Source organism: Eleutherodactylus coqui, chromosome 7, assembly GCF_035609145.1.
Source record: "Eleutherodactylus coqui strain aEleCoq1 chromosome 7, aEleCoq1.hap1, whole genome shotgun sequence".
Lineage (NCBI taxonomy): Eukaryota > Metazoa > Chordata > Amphibia > Anura > Eleutherodactylidae > Eleutherodactylus > Eleutherodactylus coqui.
The window spans coordinates 196,633,609-196,653,849 of record NC_089843.1 but is presented as its reverse complement, the minus strand read 5'-3'; the positions used below and the strand labels follow the sequence as shown (position 1 = coordinate 196,653,849).

The following is a 20,241-nucleotide window of genomic DNA, read 5'->3' as shown; positions in this document are numbered from 1 at the left end:
CGTACAGATTTTAAAAAGTGTAGAATTCAAGCTCATAGGGATAACACAGAAATGTCCGCATGACTAATTCCATCCCATGTGATATGTCCCTAGGTCTCCTCACACGTACTAGGTGCTCTCCATAAGGAGAAACTATAACCCTTCCAACAGAGGGTTTTCTATGCATGCTTCTCTTGTAAGCTACACGATAGATACCCTCTTTGGTGTAGCCTCCTAAGGCAGTAGTCACTTCAAACATCTAATATACAGTCTAAAGCACAATTCCCACAACCACTCAGGGTCGAAAGGGTGCCATCTTCTTTTAGGAATGGTGGACAATGGAAAAAATTTGTCTTAATTGTGCGTAAAGGTAGGCTTTTGTCCTGCTGAAGGTTGGTACTTTCAACTACTTGGACACTCAGACTTACCATACATCATATAATGATCTTCTGCCCAGACGTCTCAGGACACCGTAGGAGGTTTGACAATCTGCTGGAGATTTGACAATGATCACTATGTAAAAAGATGGGGGATATGTTTTGTCCCATAAGGTGGGTGGACTGCAAATAGCATCACCACAAATATTTCACTATTTACTTCGACCGTAAAAGGGCTGGATACCCCCCTGGCAACGGTAACATCGTTTAACCCCTTAAGAACACGGATCGTATGTGATTTTATGTTTTTTTCATCATCCCATTCTGAAAGCAATAACTTTTCCTCCATCTACGTAGCTCGTTTTTCTGGGATGAGTTGCAATTTTCAGTGCTACTATTCTGGGGTATATATAACATGTTAATTAACGTTTATCAACTCTTTCTGAGGGGGAGGGGGAAATAGGAAAAAAACTGTAATTCTGCCATTGCATTTTGCACCATTCGCAGTGAAGCATAAAGTGTTCCCTTTATTCCGAGCATCAGTACAATTATGGCAAATCTGTACATTTTGATAACATTTTGCTGCTCTTGCACAATAAACACTTTAGAAAATCATTAGTTTATGAGTCGCTATAATTTGAGAGCCATCATTTTTTTTATTTATCTGCCAAATTTTGGAGTATATAAAACATTTTCATCAGCTTTTACAGATTTTGAATCGGGGCCCAAGAGCGGCTAGTTACACCTAAACTTCCAGCATATTATATCAGTCAGCACAATGCTGACAGACATCCTACTAGATTGTGCCTTGGCAGACCCTGATATATGTACAAAGGCGGCATACCTGTGGCGGCCATAACAGCCCATCTGCACTCCATAATCATGTTGAGCATGGGGTTGGAGCAGATGACCCTGGAGGTCCCTTCCAACTCTATGATTCTATGATGTTGCAGGGGCACCAATAGAGGTGATAGTCCCTCTGTCAAACCCCGTAGATGCTGCATTCCCTTTTGGTCGTGGCATCTAAGTAGTAAAATGGCCTTTGCAGAAAGGTGTATTTCACAGTTGACATCCATTGCAGATAAAGCAGGCTCAGCTTCTGAGCCCATGACATCACTGCACTTTACATGTATGGTGGTCTGTGGAAATGATTCACCCACTGCGTTGTATGGCTTAGACCGGTACGGGGTAAAAGGACCACATCTAGAATACTGGGAATGCCTGAACATGTAACAATAGCATAAACAAAAGTGTCAACTAAGATTTCTTTAAAGTATGTCATTGGAAGACTCCAAGAATTCTTTTTTTTTTAAATACACGTCCCGAGTCACACAAGCTTAGCAGGACTACCCAATGTGACACCAATCAGTCCAGCCGTCTTTTTTTTTTCTGTTATGAAGTTCTAATGATGTTTTGCGGATGGTAAGATGTAGAATTTTCCTTCCGAGATGAATTCTTTCAGGGAGGGTTGTACAATTTTTCTTAACCGCATCTGGAGAATGTTTTGTTTATTGCAAATGTCATTGTATAAAATGAATACTAAATTGTTTTACATTTTTCCTTAAAGCTGTATGTGAAAATGGTTGTCAGAATGGAGGACGCTGTATCGGGCCGAACAGATGTGCTTGTGTTTACGGATTTACTGGACCTCAGTGTGAAAGAGGTATATCTGTCATTTTCTATATACAGTTATATCATGTATGCTACACACACACACACACACACACACATATATATATGAATATACGATATATAGTCATATGTGAATAATAGCTAGCAGCTGCATTTTTTCCCATAAAATCCCCCAAACCACCATGTGGGATTTCAGTTCTTTACTAGTCCTGCAGATGATCCTTGCAGAAGTTATTCAGGATGTTATCATGTTTATGATGTTACAACCAACTTATATGCAACTCATAGTATGGTAGAGTTGGAAGGGACCCCCAGGGTCATCTGGTCCAGCCCTCTGCTCAGTGCAGTATCACTAAATCATCCTAGACAGATATTTGTCCAGTCTTTGTTTGTACACTTCCATTGAAGGAGAACTCACCACCTCCCGTGGTAACCTGTTCCACTCATTGATCACTCTCACTGTCAGAAAGTTTTTCCAATATCTAATTTGTGTCTCCTCCCTTTCAGTTTCATCCCATTTCTTCTAGTCTTTCCTTGTGCAGATGAGAATAGGGCTCTTCCCTCTGCACTGTGACAGCCCTTCAGATATTTGTAGACAGCTATTAAGTCTCCTCTTAGCCTTCTTTTTTGCAAGCTAAAGATTCCCAGATCCTTTAACCCTAGAACGTCATAACCACACTGGGCAGCAAATATTGTGCCGCTCAATGCAAACCCATGGAGGCATGTGCCACCAGTACATATAAAAGGGCTTCCCTGTGAGGGTATATGGACATCATAGAAGGGCCTCCTCCACTATAAAGCCGCTATTTACCTGGCCTTATTTTTTATGGCCTTTTATTTTTTTTTTTTTTTAATGTAGCATGCCCAGTTTTTTCTGTACTTGCCTCCCTATTGCTAATCCTTTCTGTTGAGTAAATACGGATCTGTCCAGTAGAAAATGAAATATATGGAGGCAAATACTGAACAAATAGTGATAAAATACTGATGACATACGGTTGTTATACATCCGTAATACAGATCTGGACTCCGTTGGTCATTGAGGATTAAAGTAGCTAGACCTTCATTCTAAGATGGGGTTGTTCAGATTGGAACCTCTAATTTAAAAGCATAAAAGGTTAAAAAAAATTTTAAAGGATGAAGTCCACCAAAAATGTAACTGGCATGTATTAGTCTCAAGAAGTAGTTTTATGGGGCTCACTTAAAGGGACTCTGTTACCTACTTTGGGCCCTATGAGCTAAGCTTATAGGCATAAAGTAGGTAATCCACTGAGTCTGGGGATGTAAGTTTTATACTTACCTTCCCCAATGGTTTCCTGGTGTCAGCCCTCAAACCAGTAGCTGCAGAGCATTGAGTGGCGCCGCTAAGTTGTCCTCCCATTCTAGATTTAGAATGAGAGGACTACTTAGCGCCCCACTTAAAGCCCTGACACCGGGAGAATGGCAGGGAAGGTAAGTATAAAACTTACATCCCCGGACTCAGTGGGTCACCTTCTTTGTGCGTATAAGCTTAGCTCATAGGGCTGAAAGTAAATTAAAGAGTCTCTTTAATTTATGTTGCACTTATACACATAATTAATTTTGCCCTTAATAACTGGGACCCAATTCTAGAGTTTGCAATCATTGTTCCCAGCAATTCCTCTAATATTCTAGCTGATTGCCAAAACTCTCCACTATTTGCTCATTTATTCTGATGCCCTTTTTATAACTCGGTGTCCTCTATTTGACCCTGTATTTAATTTAATAATGTTGCTCCTTGCACTCTTGCAATAACTGCGCCGTCCACAAATATTTAACCTCGGACTGAGAATTTCAAGAAACAGTTCAGGCTCATTTTAGGTTCTTTCCTGAATATATATTTTTCGGCTTAAATGGAATTTCAGCCTCACAAAATTGTCTTAGCCTAAAGTCACATGTTCACATGAACTGCTGCCCAAAAATTGTATCGAGAAAATAGATCTGCGTTAATTAAAACGTTTTCTTTCCTTTGTGATTTTCTTTTTAGTATTTTCATTCAGTTTGGAGTCTGCATTTCTTTTCTTGTGTTTCGAAATTCTTTCCTTAATATCCGCTTCATTGATCTTGGTCTCATATTGCAATCAAAACAGAGTCTTATGTAAAGAATGATTCTATATGTCTCCCGAGAGGTCGGCTGTTCCCCCTCCTCCTCCTCATAACTCCCTGACTATAAAACAGCTGGCTGCAGCAGGAGTCTCCCCCATTTCTCCGTCTACACTAGGGCAAAAAATTTACGCCCTCAACCTCGGCTACACCCTATTCCTCAGACGAAATTGGAAGATATCAGGAGAAAATTAACACCTGTCTACCCCAATGTTCCCAGCAGAAATTCTAAACAATTTGTTTCTTGAGGAACATGCAGAAGATCCCGTAGACCGACACACGATCAGGACAAGTTTTTCTCCTTGTTTATTTGTATCATTTAATTATAGGTTTAATGGTTATTAAGCAAAACTATTTCATCCTATCATGCCTAGTTTGCATGTTGCACAAATAAATGTACAAAAAAGAGCAGCGCCCCCAAGTGAGAAAAAAAAACAAGTGGATGTACAGGAACAGACTCACCTGGGGTCACTCCTGCACCACAACAGCTAACCGCCTGCTGTATACAACCTCAATGGGTGATCAGATGATCCTTGTCCAAAATGGACATCTGTTGTGGAGAGCACCAATTGCAGCCGTCCGGTCCAGTCCAATGATCCGGGATGACAGGTAGGATGAAGAAACCAAGAAAGGCACAGAGTGGTCAAGTCAAGAACAAACTGATAAATAGGTAAGACTAAATGGTAAGTTACTTACTTCACTAGGGAGAAACATCGGCCCATGCAGACCTGTGTCCAGAAAGGTGGTACCCAAATAATGTGGTTTGAAGTAACAGGAACCAACAATAAAAGCAGTAGAATCTTGACTTTGTGTTTATTGGAGATTACACCGATAAAAACACAATAAAATAATAAAAACTAATAAAATAAATAAAACAAGTATAAGAAATGGATAGGTAAAAAGCAGGGGGTGATTCTGCAGCCCATTACAGCTTGATAAAGGGGAATGGTGCAGCCCTAATCGCCCCAAATGCATTGCAGAATCATCCCTTGTTTTTTATCCATCCATTTTTTATACTTCTATATTCTACCGCTTTTATTGTTGATTCCTCTTACTTAAAACCACGTTATTTGGGTACTGCTTTTCTGGACTCAGGGAGCGACAGAGGTCCACATTGTCTGAAGGTTCTCTCTGGTGAACTTAGTTACTTACCATCTAGTCTTACTTATTTATCAGTTTGTTCTTGAAGGATTGTCCTTGGACACTTCGTGCTTTTCATTGTTTCTTTATCCTAGATTGCATGTTAGAAGTAAAAATAGCCATCCATCTGGATTATATACTCCAACGATTGCCAATCCTATGATATTCGGGGAACTCCTCAAAAATGTTTCCACTCCTGAGGAACCTCGTATACCATTCCTGCCTCAAAGAAGTGTGGTGTAGGAGTGGATAAAGATTGTAGAATTCTTGTCTAGTACTGTAATCTGGCTCAGATATGTTTACTGTCTTTTAAAGCATCTTGGAGTAGGATGAAATCAGTTTGCCTTCCCTGTTATTAAAGGGGCAGGTCTTGTTGCTGTAGTGTTCTGGGGGATCCCTGATCAGAGCTCAAGGAACCCCAAGGTTCCTGTGAAAAACTGATGAAGTCCTTTGAGCTGGATTTGTTCTTTACTCTTTTGCTCTGTCTGTGCACATGATAAAACTATATTACTACTGGTCCTAAACTACAATTAGTAGGAAATTAGAAAGTAAAAAAATGTATATCATTTGTCTTTTATCCTAAAAAGTAACAGCCAGTTTTTCTGCACCCCAACACTATTGGGTACATATCAAGTTTAGACTTTAAAAAAAAAGACTTCAAAAATAGAACTACTATAACTTTATGTATGAAAGTAACCTCTTCTCTCCAGTAATTGTACTTGTACAATCCTAAAAGGGCTGTTGCCAATAGTTTTTCCACTTTCTTGATCATTGATGAGATGATTAGTAATGAGATGGCAGGTGACCTCATATAAGATGGAATCAGATAATATACATGGGGACATATGAAGATCATTCATAAATAGAGATGAGCGAGCATACTCGCTAAGGACAATTGCTCGATCGAGCATTGTCCTTAGCGAGTACCTGCCCACTCGGGAGCAAAGGTTTGGGTGCCGGCGCAGGTGACAGGTGAGTTGCGGCCATGAGCAGGGGGTAGCGGGGGGGGGGAAGAGAGGCAGAGAGAGATCTCCCCTCCGTTCTTTCCCGCTCTCCCCCGCCGCCGGCAACTGAATCGATTTAACTGCGAGGCACTTTTTGTTCAGTTTCAGCAGGACTGAAAATCATGGCTGGCGCGTTCACTTCTCGCTGTGTTTAAACACTTCACATAAGAATGTAGAACACTGAATGAAAAGCCAACGATTCTCAACGATGATCTTACTGCCTAAACAATTTGCACGCATGCGAACGACTTATCAGTGACATCACTCACTCGTTCCAACGAGAATCAGTTTGTCTTAAAGGGGCATTACTGTTGCTATGTCCCATGTTGGGAGAAACCTATTATTATATAGCCATTTTACATTCTCATACATACGTCAGTCTAATGATACCTTCATTTGGCAGTGAAAGAGTTTATAGTCAAATGTATTCACTTTTGTAAGGGGGAAATCGGCGGTGTAGGGAGGGGAGGTACAAGCAGATGTCAAGATACAGCAATTCGTTAAAACAAAAGGGCTGTTTGAAAAAGAGCCAAGGAAAGCTTGCAGTACATATGTATGGAGATTAAACAATGTGTGTTTTTATAGTGTTTTCACAAACACTACTGTTAAAATGTCTGTCCCCTCCTTCCACAACCACAACCCCTACGCAGAGAAGAAGCTGTAATGTGGTTTTGTCATCAGGCCGGGTGAGAAAGAAGGCTGTTTGTAAGAAGCCCCCATAGGAAGGCATGTGTCCACCAACAGCTGACCTTCTGACTGTGATTCCGGCGCTCAGGAAATTGATTATTCAGTGGTTTGAAGTGTGTGTTTCTCATCTCACGAAGACGTTTTCTACCCAAGCTTGTGGTAAAACCCTGCTGCCGCTGTTTGTTACATTAGCCAAAGCCTATTGACCTGCAGAAACCAAATAATAGAATAAGCTTGACCGGAGGCATTTGCCTCAAACGGTTAAACGTATAATTGACGTAACAAGTTTTGCACCGCGGATAAAATGTTTCTAATTTTGTTTTTTAAAAAAAGCCAAAACCTCCTTGAGACATTATTCTGCCAAAGACGTATCGGGAAGTAAACAATAGTTATGGTCGCATGAGGAAAGCATTTCTGGGTTAGCTTTGATTGCAGCTCGTTCTACACTATGGCGATACACATTCCCTTATGCTGACATCATATCTTGGGGCACAGAACGGGGAACACTGTTGCACACATGTACATATCCAGAAACACTGTTAGTCGGGGAAGGAGTAGAATAGGCTTTGTGTCGTCTCGCTCAGGTCCTGAGAGAAGGTGGAAGAATTAAAAGGACACACAACCCAATAACTTAGGCAAAGTTGCGGTAGGCTTAGGTGCAACATTGCTATTAGGCACAGCCACATTGTCTTGTTAATTTGCACCTTCACACATGTTTTCGATTGACCTTCCAATGTGGAGGTGAAGGTTTCTTTTTTTGTTTTTCTCTCTTTTTTTTGTTAATTTTCTAAACCCTGAAGAATGTCTTTGAGCCTGTACTTGTTTCAGGAGACAAAACAAGCTCACCAGCTGTGTGTATACAAGGACTGTTGGGACAAGCAAAGCAAATCAAAATACAGAACAGGACATGGGGCGATAATACAGCGCTTACATGTTTCCAATCACAACACCGAGTTCCCGGTTACTTCATTCTGCCATTCGAATGCCTACTGCTGGCATCAACAATATGGATTAGTCTGTCTATCAAAAAGGGTAGTGTCATAAATTGTATGACCCTACTGTATGTCTACCGTCGGTACCGCAACGCATCACTCCCATTAGACAGAAAACACTATTAAAGAATTTAAATGATGAGTCCGAGATTACTCTTCTTTAAAATTGATTAAAGTACCAAGTAAAGGTGCTTATGTACAGTGTATATTAAAGGGGTTTGCCATGGAAAATACTGACAAATACTGTCCTCAGGATAGGTCATCAATAGTTGATCGGTTGGGGTCCGTCGCTTGGGACCCCGACAGATCAGCTGAGCGGGCACATGCTGTCAGCTCCGCAAATTCACAGAGGTCATAGCTGAAGCAGGAGAAGTTTCCGCGCCGATCACTGTGTAGATGGTAAAAAATAGTTAGAAAAATAAGTTTAAAAAAATTACAGAATAAAATAAAAATATATACAAAAAAAATTAATGACCCAACGCCAACCTCAACCAAAATGTTGCTTAATGTACCCTGTAATCCGAGATGCTACAAATTATATATCAAAACGTCCAAAACAAAATGACGAACCCATTCCTGCACTTTATTTTAGCGTAAATATGCTAATTTTAAAAACAAACAGCTGAGGGCTCAGTCACATGGGCGTATCCGGGCGCCGATGCGCCCGTGTTAGGGCATGAAGAAGACAGCCGAACTACCAGTGCAGACGACTCTCTGCACCGCCTGAAGAAAGAACACATGACTGACAATGGAGCCTGTCATATGTTCTTTCTTCTGGCGGTGTGGAGAGTCGTCCGCACCTGCAGTGCGGCCGTCTTATCCTGCAGGAACACGGGCACATCGGCGCACGGATGCACCCGTGTGACTGAGCCCTAAAAGTAAAACAAAAATGTTTACCCCGATTAAAACTAAAAAACGGAAATTAAATTCTGTGAAAAAAAAGATATCGTAAAATAGCTCTATGTGTCAGGGGGGAAAAAAGCCGCAAAAATAATTTTGGTAGCTGAAGAAAAAAATAGGGCAGTAAAAGCACCACATGGGTAAAATAGCTAAAAAGTGTCTGTTACTTAAGGGGTTAAACTACACAATGCTTATGGATTTACAAAAGATGCAATGCATGTAAAACTGGATGCCCCATGATGAGAACATGGAAGTCTTCTCCCCAAGATGATAGTCTTTTGCTTGTGCATTATACGTCACTGGTCCTGCTATATCTGCTGTATCATGCCGGTTACTGCTTTATAAATCAAATACATGCTGAAATCATGTAACAGATCAGTAACGGATGATTTTAGTCCTATTCTATTGCTGTGGACTCGTGAACACTGATTGATCTGCCCCGGCAGTGTAAATAGCCCCAGAGTATTTACTTTACGCTCTAGAACAAAGACGGGGATAATTGCTCTAAAGTCATCCAGTCACATCATTGGAGGTCTGATTTCCATCAATAACGAGCTGCACTTGCTTCATAGCGTCCTTTCAAGTGGTGGAAGGGTGCGTTGGGATGTATGGAGACACCACTATAATACGTATAGAACATAGAGGCAGGAACAAGTATATTCTCTCTCTCTCCTTGACCGGGGATTCCTTTGCCATTGCCCATTTTGAAAGTCTTGACATTATGTACATGCAGACATTCTAACAACAGAAATCTGCGCACAAACCTAAAGCGAGCTTGAAGAAATGTAAAATTGTTACTTATACCCTGTTTCCCAGAAAATAAGACATACCCTGAAAATAAGACATAGCATGATTTTCCAGAATTTTTGAGGATGCAAAATAATTTTTCAGGCTTTTTGAGGATGCTTGAAATATAAGCTCTACTCCAAAATTAAGCCCTGCTAACAGTTAATTTTAAAAAAGTCAATTTAAACAGTGTCCAGGCAGCTATACATGTAAAAAGGTAAACCTTTTTGAACAAAAATTTGTATAAGACACTGTCTTATTTTCGGGGAAACACGGTAGGTATCATTTGGAAAATACTATTGATGACCTATCCTCTGGATAGGTCATCAATAGTTAATCGGCTGGGACCCCGATTGATTAGCTGTGCTGACGCAGGCTGTCAGCGCCACAATAACACAGAGGTTGGAGCGGAAGCAGCGGAATGGTGCCGTCTAATTTCAGCGTCTAATCGCCCGATTAGACGCGCTTGCACAGTCCGGTCTTCTCCCTGGTGAATGGGGCCGCTCGTGCCGGAGAGCTGGTCCTCGTAGCTCCGCCCCATCACGTGTGCTGATTCCAGCCAATCAGGAGGCTGGAATCGGCAATGGACCGCACAGAGCCCACGGTGCACCATGGGAGAAGACCCGCGGTGCATCGTGGGTGAAGATCCCGGCGGCCATCTTGCTAAGGTAAGGAAGAAGTCGCCGCAGCGCGGGGATTCGGGTAAGTACTAAATATTTTTTTTTTTAACACATGCATTGGGTTTGTCTCGCGCCGAACGGGGGGTCTATTGAAAAAAAAAAAAAACGTTTCGGCGCGGGACAACCCCTTTAAGAGCAGCTAAACCCCCCATCCCCAGCTTTTTTTGACTACCTAATACACACTATGCATTAGTATGCATTAGTAGTATAAGGCACAACACCTGCTGTGATTGACCACTGCTGTCCACATGAGCAGTGTTGGCCAATCAGAGCAGAATGTAGTGTTTTAGACTACCAGCGCTTACTAATGTACAGTGTGCATCAGGCAGTCAGGCAAGCGATTCGGCCATCTTTGTTTTTCCAGGCCGGGAATGTTGCTTTAATATCTTGTGTACCATAATTGGTAAGGGTCCTACACAAAATAGGACTATCTACATGAGTTGGTGGATAAGAAAAAGTGATGAATCTGTACAAAATGTACGAAATGTAAAATAAGAAGTATTCATTCTATGACCCAACACTTGCCATAACTAGAGTCTATCTCAGTTCTTCGCAAACTCTGAGGTAGGCTCTCTTGTGAGGTGCCTCATTGTTGTGGATAAGACATGGTGTTCATACGTAGCCAGATGATGTTTGCTTCTGTGGCACGGGTATTTTTATGGCTACAGAAATTTTTGGTTTAGCAACGTAATTGACTTCTGTTGTACTTAAACTAGCTTCGATAGGCAAGGAAAGATAGGTTGAGAATATTTTTTTTTCAATTCTGTGATGGAATTTGATGATCAATGAGATCCTAACATCCCCATTCTCTAGCTGTTGGAACATCCCTATTCTCTAGCTGTTGGAACATCCCCATTCTCTAGCTGTTGGAACATCCCCACCCTTAAGCTGGTAGAACATCCCCATTCTCTAGCTGTTGGAACATCCCCATTCTCTAGCTGTTGGAACATCCCCATTATCTAGCTGTTGGAGCATCCCCATTTTCTAGCTGCTGGGGCCTCAATAAAAAAAATGTTTGAGAAACCCAACTCTAGTGAACCTTTCCTAAAGATTGATCTGGAAATTTTGTAAAACTCTGTGACAGAATGTGCTATCAATCTTCTGGAGACCCAAAGATCCACTTCTTCTGTGTTCGTGATGATGATTTAGAATGCTTGAAGGATCCCAGATGTGCTAATCCAGTGTATGCCATAGGAAAGTGGACACGGTTTCAGATTCCTATACCATAGTTTCTCGATGGCATGAAGTCAGCGTTAGATACAGATTGAAGGGAGAGGGGAACTATGAGGGAATCGCTCTGCTTCTACATCTGGGATATTTTACTACCCAATTAATACAGCCCTGGGAATTGCTACCATGGTGAACTGATAGCAGGAAAGCGCAACAATCCCCCTCCCCTGTACTTTACTCCAGGGCTTTTCCTGCTTAGACTAACTCCTTTCCGTGAAGTTTTTAAAAGACAAGAGGAACTGCATTACTAGACGTACGACAAATGCAATGTCTAACAGCCACTTAAAATTCCTTTCTCTTGATTAAGGAAAATATATATGTGAAACACACCAGTTACTTGCCTTTATATCTTTTCCTATTCATTAAGTTACTGATGTTTTTGTTGGATAGAATCCATGAGCTTTAGAAAGTGCTGGTATTAAAGATGCAAAAACATGGTATCAGATAGGAGATACGGCTGTTTGCTTTATACACTGTGTAAGAAAAAACCCTTCATGGGGCCAATTTTATTTTTTGGTTTGTTTAAGATTAAAATGGGTCATTTTTAAACCTTCCATCCAAACGAAGGGGTTTTTTTCCATTTTACAAAACATTTAACCCAATTTTAATTTTCTCAGCCTCTAAACCTTTAATAATCCTTGCGTTTTCTGGACAGTTTAGCTGTACTAGACATATATTCCTGGTGTTCATACAGTGCCGGATGCCATCATTTCACCTCACATGCTCCACTGATTAAACACAAATTTAAAAACTAATTGTATGTTCCACCTTGAAGCTTCGAGACATTTTTTTTCATGTGTTCTTGGACATTTCATTGGTTTTGTTTCGAAATTTAGATATTGTATGTCATCCACAAGCTTAGGTGGTTTCACATCTGCGTTGGAACCTCTGTTCAGGGTCTTCATCGCAGATGCAGCATAAAATACCTACAAGTTCAGTGGAAACCAAATGGACCCCAATATAGTCAATGGTGTCCGTTCGGCAGTTCCATCCTAAGACGGAGCCACTTGGCCAGGGTAATCCTCTTTCCTGCTTCCCAGATGGAACCGGAAACCAGAACCCCTGATGCAGATGTGAAACGACTCTTAGATAACATCTTCACTATACTTAAAAAAAAATTATTAATCACATGGTTTTTGATGTTCAGTTATGTGGTGACATGAGTGTAGGCTTTAAATAAGACTTGCTGCTACCAAAAATCAATGTTGGACCAAAATATTAATATTGCTGCCTTTCTTTTTTTCCAGATTACCGGACTGGACCGTGTTTCACACAAATCAGCAACCAAATGTGTCAAGGACAGCTTAGTGGTATTGTATGCACTAAGACATTGTGCTGCGCCACCATTGGCCGTGCCTGGGGTCACCCTTGTGAGATGTGTCCTGCTCAACCACACCCATGTCGTAGGGGATTCATTCCAAATATTCGAACTGGAGCCTGTCAAGGTAAAATGGGCAAAACATCATACAGTGCCAAATCGAATTACAAAGGGATACAATTTTTTTTAACAAAATGTTATTTCTCCATACTAGAGCCACTTTTACTCCTATTACTTTATCTATAAATATTACTTTATTTCTTCTACTAATTATTCAAATACATTTGTAAAACATATTGATGGTTTCACAGCTGTGGTGGGGGATCCACTTTTCAGCTCCGTTCGAGGAACAGGAAGGGGAATCCTGTGAGCGAATGGCTCCCTCTCAGGATGGAACCGAACAGAGCCGGATAGACATCCGCCCGATCCCTCCGATTTCCGCCCAGCTGCCCAGCTTAATGATGGAAATAAAAGTGCTCCCAGTATTTTGAGCTAGATCGGAGACGCAACCTCCGACCAAAGGTGCCAGCGCAGATATGAAATGGCCTTAGTCAGTATTAGCATTACAAAGTAACCTTTCAAAATTGTAATTGAAGTAGATCGGCTCATCTATTAAATGGTCATCAGTGGAATCCTGTAACTTAGGCTCTGTTCACATGAGCGTCATGGCTTCCATCCTTACTGAAGACATCATGGCTTTCAGTTCTCCTCTTTAAAACACATCCCAACGCATCTGGACATTGCCTTTTTGCAGCAAGTATAACACAATAGATAATGCTTTGCCATGAAAAAGCAATGCAGATCCACCACCATGGAGCACAGCAGCAGTGTGAACGGATCCTTAATTTATGCGTATTTATACTTAATTCATAGCACAAAGGAAAAGAGAAGCCAAACAAGTAAAACTAAACAAGTAATGCATGAGTTAATAATGTTCTATCCCCAAAACACAACAGGAAAATTTCCGATTTACTGCAATTTTAAGCAAATCCATGTGAAACGCTAAACTTTTGGGATGTCTTACAAAAATATGTAGTTAATTGCTTTACTAATCAAAGCAAATTGAGTGTTGTTTAGAGTTCTCCTTCCCCACCTACTGAGTGGCAGGCACCGGTCAATAATCACATGCTTGGAATGGAAGTTTGACTGTGTGACTCCACCTAAAAGCCTTTGGTTTTGCAAAGTTAACCCATAGGCAAGCAACAAGGAAGCCCAAGCCATGTTTTTGCAAAGATGGATATTAAAATTAGTTTGTGCTTGATTAGGAAGGTGAACTGGAAAAGAAATGTTAACATAAAGGATGCATGCTTTGTACTACATAACAAGCGAAATTAAGCAAAGTAAAGCCAAGCATCTAAACACTTGTTCATTTTAAACCTGGAAGTTAAGGTTAGTCTAGTCAATGTATCTTTCCTATCTTAAAAGTCACCTTTAACATAACCTGTTAGCAGAATATGACATATTGTAAAGAAATCCAATGTAACCGTGAGACCCCTGCCAATCTCAAGCTCAGAACTCGTGTGCCCTGCTCTCCTGTCACTGCGGTGGTCACTTCTCCTCCTGCAGTGGTGTCATTCTGAATGGAGCTCTGGCCCCACACGTGCCGTCGGCATTCCATTCATTTAGATGGGGCTGATGGAAGCACCTGAGCCAGTGTCGCTTGGGTGTCTCGGCAGTCCCATTGAAAGTGAATATAGCACTGGTGTACTTGCGCAACCAGTACTCTGTTCAGACTCCTCATTGCGGGGAAAGCTGAAATCCCACATTGAGGCGGACAGAGAAACAGGACCCCCGTTCTTGGGATCATGTAACTAACATTTTTCATTGACATAAGTATTCAGACTAGAGATGAGTGAGTGTACTCGCTAAGGCAAACTACTCGAGTGAGTAGTGCCTTATGCGAGTACCTGCCCGCTCGTCTCTAAAGATTCGGGTGCCGACAGGGAGTGGCGGGGGAGAGCGGGGAGGAACGAGGCAGGAGATCTCTCTCTCTCTCTCTCCCCCTCGCTGCCCCCTGCTCACTCCCGCAACTCACCGCTCTCCCCCGCCGGCACCTGAATCTTTTGAGACGAGACGGGCAGGTACTTGCATAAGGCACTACTCGCTCGAGTAGTTTGCCTTAGCGAGTACGCTCGCTCATCTCTAATTCAGACCCTTCGGTATGATGCTTAAAATTTAGCTCTGAGGGACTCTCATTTCTCTTAATCACTCCCTGATTGGAGTCACCTGTGGTAATTTCAGTTGATTGGGCATAATAGGCACCCTTTGTCTATAGAACGACTCACAGCTCACAATGCATATCAGAGCTAAAACCAAGCCACAAAGAGGAAAGAGCTGCCTGCAGAGCTCAGAGACTGGATTGTGTGGAGGCACAGACCTGGAAAAGGCTCCAAAAAAGGCTTTGCTAAAAAAAAAATGAAAGAGTTTTAATATTCTGTTCTCACTTTGTCCTTATGGGGTACTGAGTGCAGAAAAACTAGTTTTTTTTAAAATTTGTACAAGTAATTGTACATTACTTGGTGTATACCAAATCTAAAATCTGGATTTGTAGGTAGTGTAGGAAGTATAGAATTAGATCCTGTGTATCACCATCAAAGACTGACCCGTAACCAAATAAGTATTCCCTTGTGGTGTGCAGGTAACTTTGTGCACACTAAAATCCAGTCATTACAACTTCAATTGACTGAACCTATTGTGAAGATACTGGTTGACACAAGAGGCCGTCTGCATTTGCCACTTTGCCTGTAGCTCCTAATCTGAATAGAAGCATAAATAGTGAAGTTAAGGGGTAACTGCACTTTTTACAAACTTTTGATATGTCAAAGCCACATGTCAAACATTTTAATCACTGGGTGTCTTGCTGCTGTAATGTGGCACTCATCCGACCGCTGTGTATTTTTGACTCTCTTTATTGTTTGACAGCAAATCTCAGCAGCTGAAGACGGATGCATAGAGGACTATAGACATCTTCTATAGATGTCTGTGCGTCCATCTCCAACTGTCAAGAGGAGCTGACAAGCAGCAAAGACAGCCAAAGGGGCACAGTGTTCAGGTGAGTGCTACAGCCCCCTCTTTTCAGAGATCTCAACAGCTCCAAACTGACTTCCAAAGGTGACAGTGCTGGATTGGGTAACCGGGTAAGTATAAGAAATATTTCCCGGGACTACATTGAACCTGCTGTATGAGCACCATAACTTAGTTTATGGTGCTCATACCTGGTGTACAGATGCATTTTTCTTTAGCTTGACTCTAAAGGTGCATTTACACACACAGATGATCGCTCAAAATTCGTCAGAAATTGATAGTTTTGAGCAATCATTTTGCATAGGTACTAATGGGCTAATCAGCCCTTTAGTGCTTAATTGCATGTATTTAGAGAACAGTGGGTGGTCTGTTCTTTAAATACATAGCTATTGTTCTCCAGTGGGACAGAGGCTGTTAACAGTCCTTAAAAATGTTATCAGTGCTGCCCGTGGAGAACTCCGCATGTGGTCTGTCTTGTCTTATCCTGAGGGACGAGGATTTCATGCGAACCTGAAGTCAGCGATGGACAAAAAATGCATGGTAAGTGCACAGTGGGCGCATTTACACACAAAGTGCACATTTGCATACAATGATTATCTTTTGAGTGAATTTTGAGCGATCATCATTTAGTGTCAAAGGGCCTTTAATGTGATGTGATATAATGGTGTGCCACACTATCAGAGTTACACTTTGAATTGCTTTACAATGGGTTTAAGATAAAGGGACAATAGGTTTTTAATGGTTTAAGATAGGATAACTTTTTCCACCCTACTGTCTAGGCCGCCTGCACACAAGCGTTCCGGATTCCGCTAGCGGATTTTCACGCTTGCGGATAGGTGCGGATGCGTGAAAAATCACGCGCGGATATACGCGGATGTGTTGCGGAAAAAAACGCGCAGAAAAACCAGCAGCCACCCCTTATTGTAAACCCAACCCCTAGAGAACTGCCCATTCCTTGGAAAACAGCTTAAAAACCAACACCCAGACTCCGTTTTGTCCCTCTTGCTTGTGCGAGCACCGTTAAATTATTCTGGCAACATGCTTTCACCCGGTGAGCAGATGTCTTTGTGGGCATGGTTGATCCATGTAACTTTTTTCAGGCGCTTCTCCAGCGTGACTTTATTTCAGTCACTGCAAAAAAATTCACAAGAGGAATTCATTACTACAGATTTTGCATTCTTACATCCTGCATTGGCAAGAAATACTACCTATCTGCCTCTACAAATTTGCCTGTGAAGCTCTGTGCTGTGTGTTGGGACGCCTCCTACCATGCCTACTTCCTGTAGTCATAGCAACCAGTGACTCCATCCGCAGCTGCACTGCGGATGTACTGCGTGAAAAAACGCACCCATTCACTTGTATTGGAGGCTTCACGCGCAGAATCCGACCCAAATTAGAACAGGTCGCAGATTTTTTCACGCACGTGAAAAAACGCGATACAAATCCGTCCGTCTGGGGACAACTGCGGATCCTCATAGGAGTATATTGGCTGCGGTCTGGGGCAGATAATGTGCCTAAAATAACGCGCTAGAAATTCCGTTCGTGTGCAGGCACCCTGAGTCAAGCTAAAATTTGCTGCATGTGTATTTTTTCCTTTTTCAGCCAGTCAGCATTCTCCTGCCAATTTATTATTCGGTTGGTGGCCATTTTGTATTCTGTTGAGTTGTGCAAGAGTAGTGATGGTTTTTGTTATTGAGCTTTCAAATATTTGAATTTTGATTTAAAAACACGGTCACATATGTTCCCATCTTATAGACCTGTTTATGTTCAGGGCGGTACGGCTGCCAAAATTCTTTTACAAGTTTACATATTTTCTATTCATAAATGTACATAACAGTCCAAGAAGGCCAGATACAATCAGAATAGAAGCAACCAGTTGTTAGCAATTATGTTTTCTGGCATTTGTGGGACATTTTTTCTGTGTTTTTATTAATTCAATGTAATTTGATTTGGAAAGACAGAAAATTGTAAAGTAGTGTGCTCCAGTAACACATTTAGACATGGTGGCTATTAACTTTTAAGGCAGACCATATAGCAATCCAAAAAAGCAAGGTTAGAAGTAGGTTCTCCTTGGCATGGCAAATTCAAAGCACTAGCACGTCAAACTTACCCAGTAGTTTGAGGTCAATGAAGTTTTCTTCAGTCAGATCTTGTGGAGTGCCTAGCTCGGTGACTTGATGGCGCTAGCCAGAATGCTGATGGAATTTTAATAGTTGTTTTGCTTTTATGCTTGAGGAATCAAGTGTTTGACCCTTATTAAGTATTGTTATAGGAAATGATCAGTAATGGCTATTATAAATCACACTCAACTGTTATGTGTAAAATTAATGCTACCAATAGTTTAGAATATATTCATACATACATACATGTTTCTACACTGATTGTCAGCACAAATCCCTCCCCTAGAAGTTTTCGGGATGGAATGAAACTTTCTTCTGTATGATTGTAATGTTCATATAAGTAAGTGATTGCAATATCAGAGCAAAAGGATATTTTATTATGGAGAACTGACCCCTTGTAGGGAGGCTCTAGTACCCTGTTGTAGCGCCTCTAGCTTGGATACAAGTTGTTATACGGGTGGGCATGAAGGCTCTAGTACCCTGTTGTACCACCTCTAGCTTGGATAAAAGATGTGATACAGGTGGCCATGGAGGCTCTAGTACCCTGTTGTACCACCTCCAGCTTGGATACAAGCTGTGATACGGGAGGCATGGAGGCTCTAGTACCCTGTTGTACCACCTCCAGCTTGGATACAAGCTGTGATACGGGAGGCATGGAGGCTCTAGTACCCTGTTGTACCACCTCCAGCTTGGATACAAGCTGTGATACGGGAGGCATGGAGGCTCTAGTATCCTGTTGTACCCGCTCTAGCTTGGATACAAGATGCAATATGGACTCTCGTGGAGGCGCTCATACCCATTGTACCGCCTCTAGCTTGGATATAAGATGTGATACAGGTGGACATGGAGGGTCTAGTACCCTGTTGTACTGCCTCTAGCTTGTGTTTGCGTATTATCCTGTTGCCTCTTGGAAGCTGCCATGAGAGGAACACATGTGGCTGCAGGATGTCCGTAACATATTGCTGAGCTGTCATTGTCCCTCGTACAAACATGAGGGGTGATCAACTGTCGTATGCGATGGCCCCCCAGACGATCACACCAGCAGTGGGGGCACTATGCCACTCCTCACGAAAGGCATGATTGAAGTGCTAACCCCGAGGTCTCAATACACGAACATTGCCGTCGTCCATGCCCAAACTAAACCTGGATTGGTCTCTAAAGAAAATTCGATGCTGCTCAATAGCAATTCAGTTTCACAACTCATGACATCACTGCAAATGGAGGCGATGCTGGGTGTTAAAGGCCGTACTTGTAATAGGCACCGTGAGACTAAATGTCTCTCATCCTAGCACCTGGAAATTGTTCCGACAGTCACAGGGGTGTAACAGTGGTGCTTCCTTTTTCTGGATGACTGACAACAAAACCATTGAAGCTGCTCCTCTCTACTGGTCGTCTGTCGGAGGCATCCTGAGCCCGGTCACCTTATGTGCCCTCACACATCCACTGGTCCCAACACCTCCTAACAGTCTGGTCGGACGATCCTTTATACTGGTTGTCTGTAGGGATGTCCTGAGCCCGGTCACCTTGTGTACCCTTACACATCCACTGGTCCCAACACCTCCCAACAGTCTGGTGAGAATGGATAATTCATCGGTGTGACCATCCAGCTTCTCACATTTCAATAATGCTCCCCTTTCAGACTCTGCTAATGGGGTGAAATCTCTTCTCTGCGTCGTAGAGGTATCTAGTGGTCAACAAGCTCTAGATAAGTGGAAGAAGAGGTCACTACACACAAGGAGCATCCGAGAGTCTAATATTGGCCAAGGGGGGAATCACTTTTAGGGTCTTAGGTGACAAGATCCTTCATCTAATCACCACAACGCTCATCGTTTATATATCTGCCTGAGATGGAGCTGTAGGACGAGTTTTGTAGCAAAACGACAACTTCTTCTCAGGGGGGGATTTTTTTGACAAAGAGTGTATATAATTTAGTAACAACAGGATGATGAAGATCCCACATGGTACAAGAAGTCTTAAGTGTCACAGAACCATGTTAGTCTTGTAGTTAATGAGTACTCGCTGCCTTAATTTTTAAGTGGAAGGTTACAGACAGAGAAACCTTTGTGTATAAAACAGCTAAGATTTGGCTGAGGTTGTAATCCAAAACTTACTCCTGCTGGTATTCTCCACATCTGGTTATATTCAACTGTTCCAAATATACAGATCCTGTGTAGAACCAAATGTAACAATTGCATATTGGATGAAAAAGTCTATTTTCTCTCGTTAGTTTTACTTTATTCTTTATATTCCCTCC

At 41.9% G+C, this 20,241-nt stretch overlaps 1 protein-coding gene across 1 annotated transcript in view; it reads left to right on the top strand.

The window, feature by feature from the left end:
* Positions 1-20,241, top strand: part of LOC136573072 (fibrillin-2-like) — a 192,601-nt gene that overhangs the window by 92,082 nt on the left and 80,278 nt on the right. The window contains exons 6-7 of the mRNA XM_066574226.1: positions 1,924-2,019; positions 12,773-12,970. Coding sequence (XP_066430323.1) covers positions 1,924-2,019; positions 12,773-12,970 — 294 coding nt within the window. The remainder of the gene's footprint in view (positions 1-1,923; positions 2,020-12,772; positions 12,971-20,241) is intronic.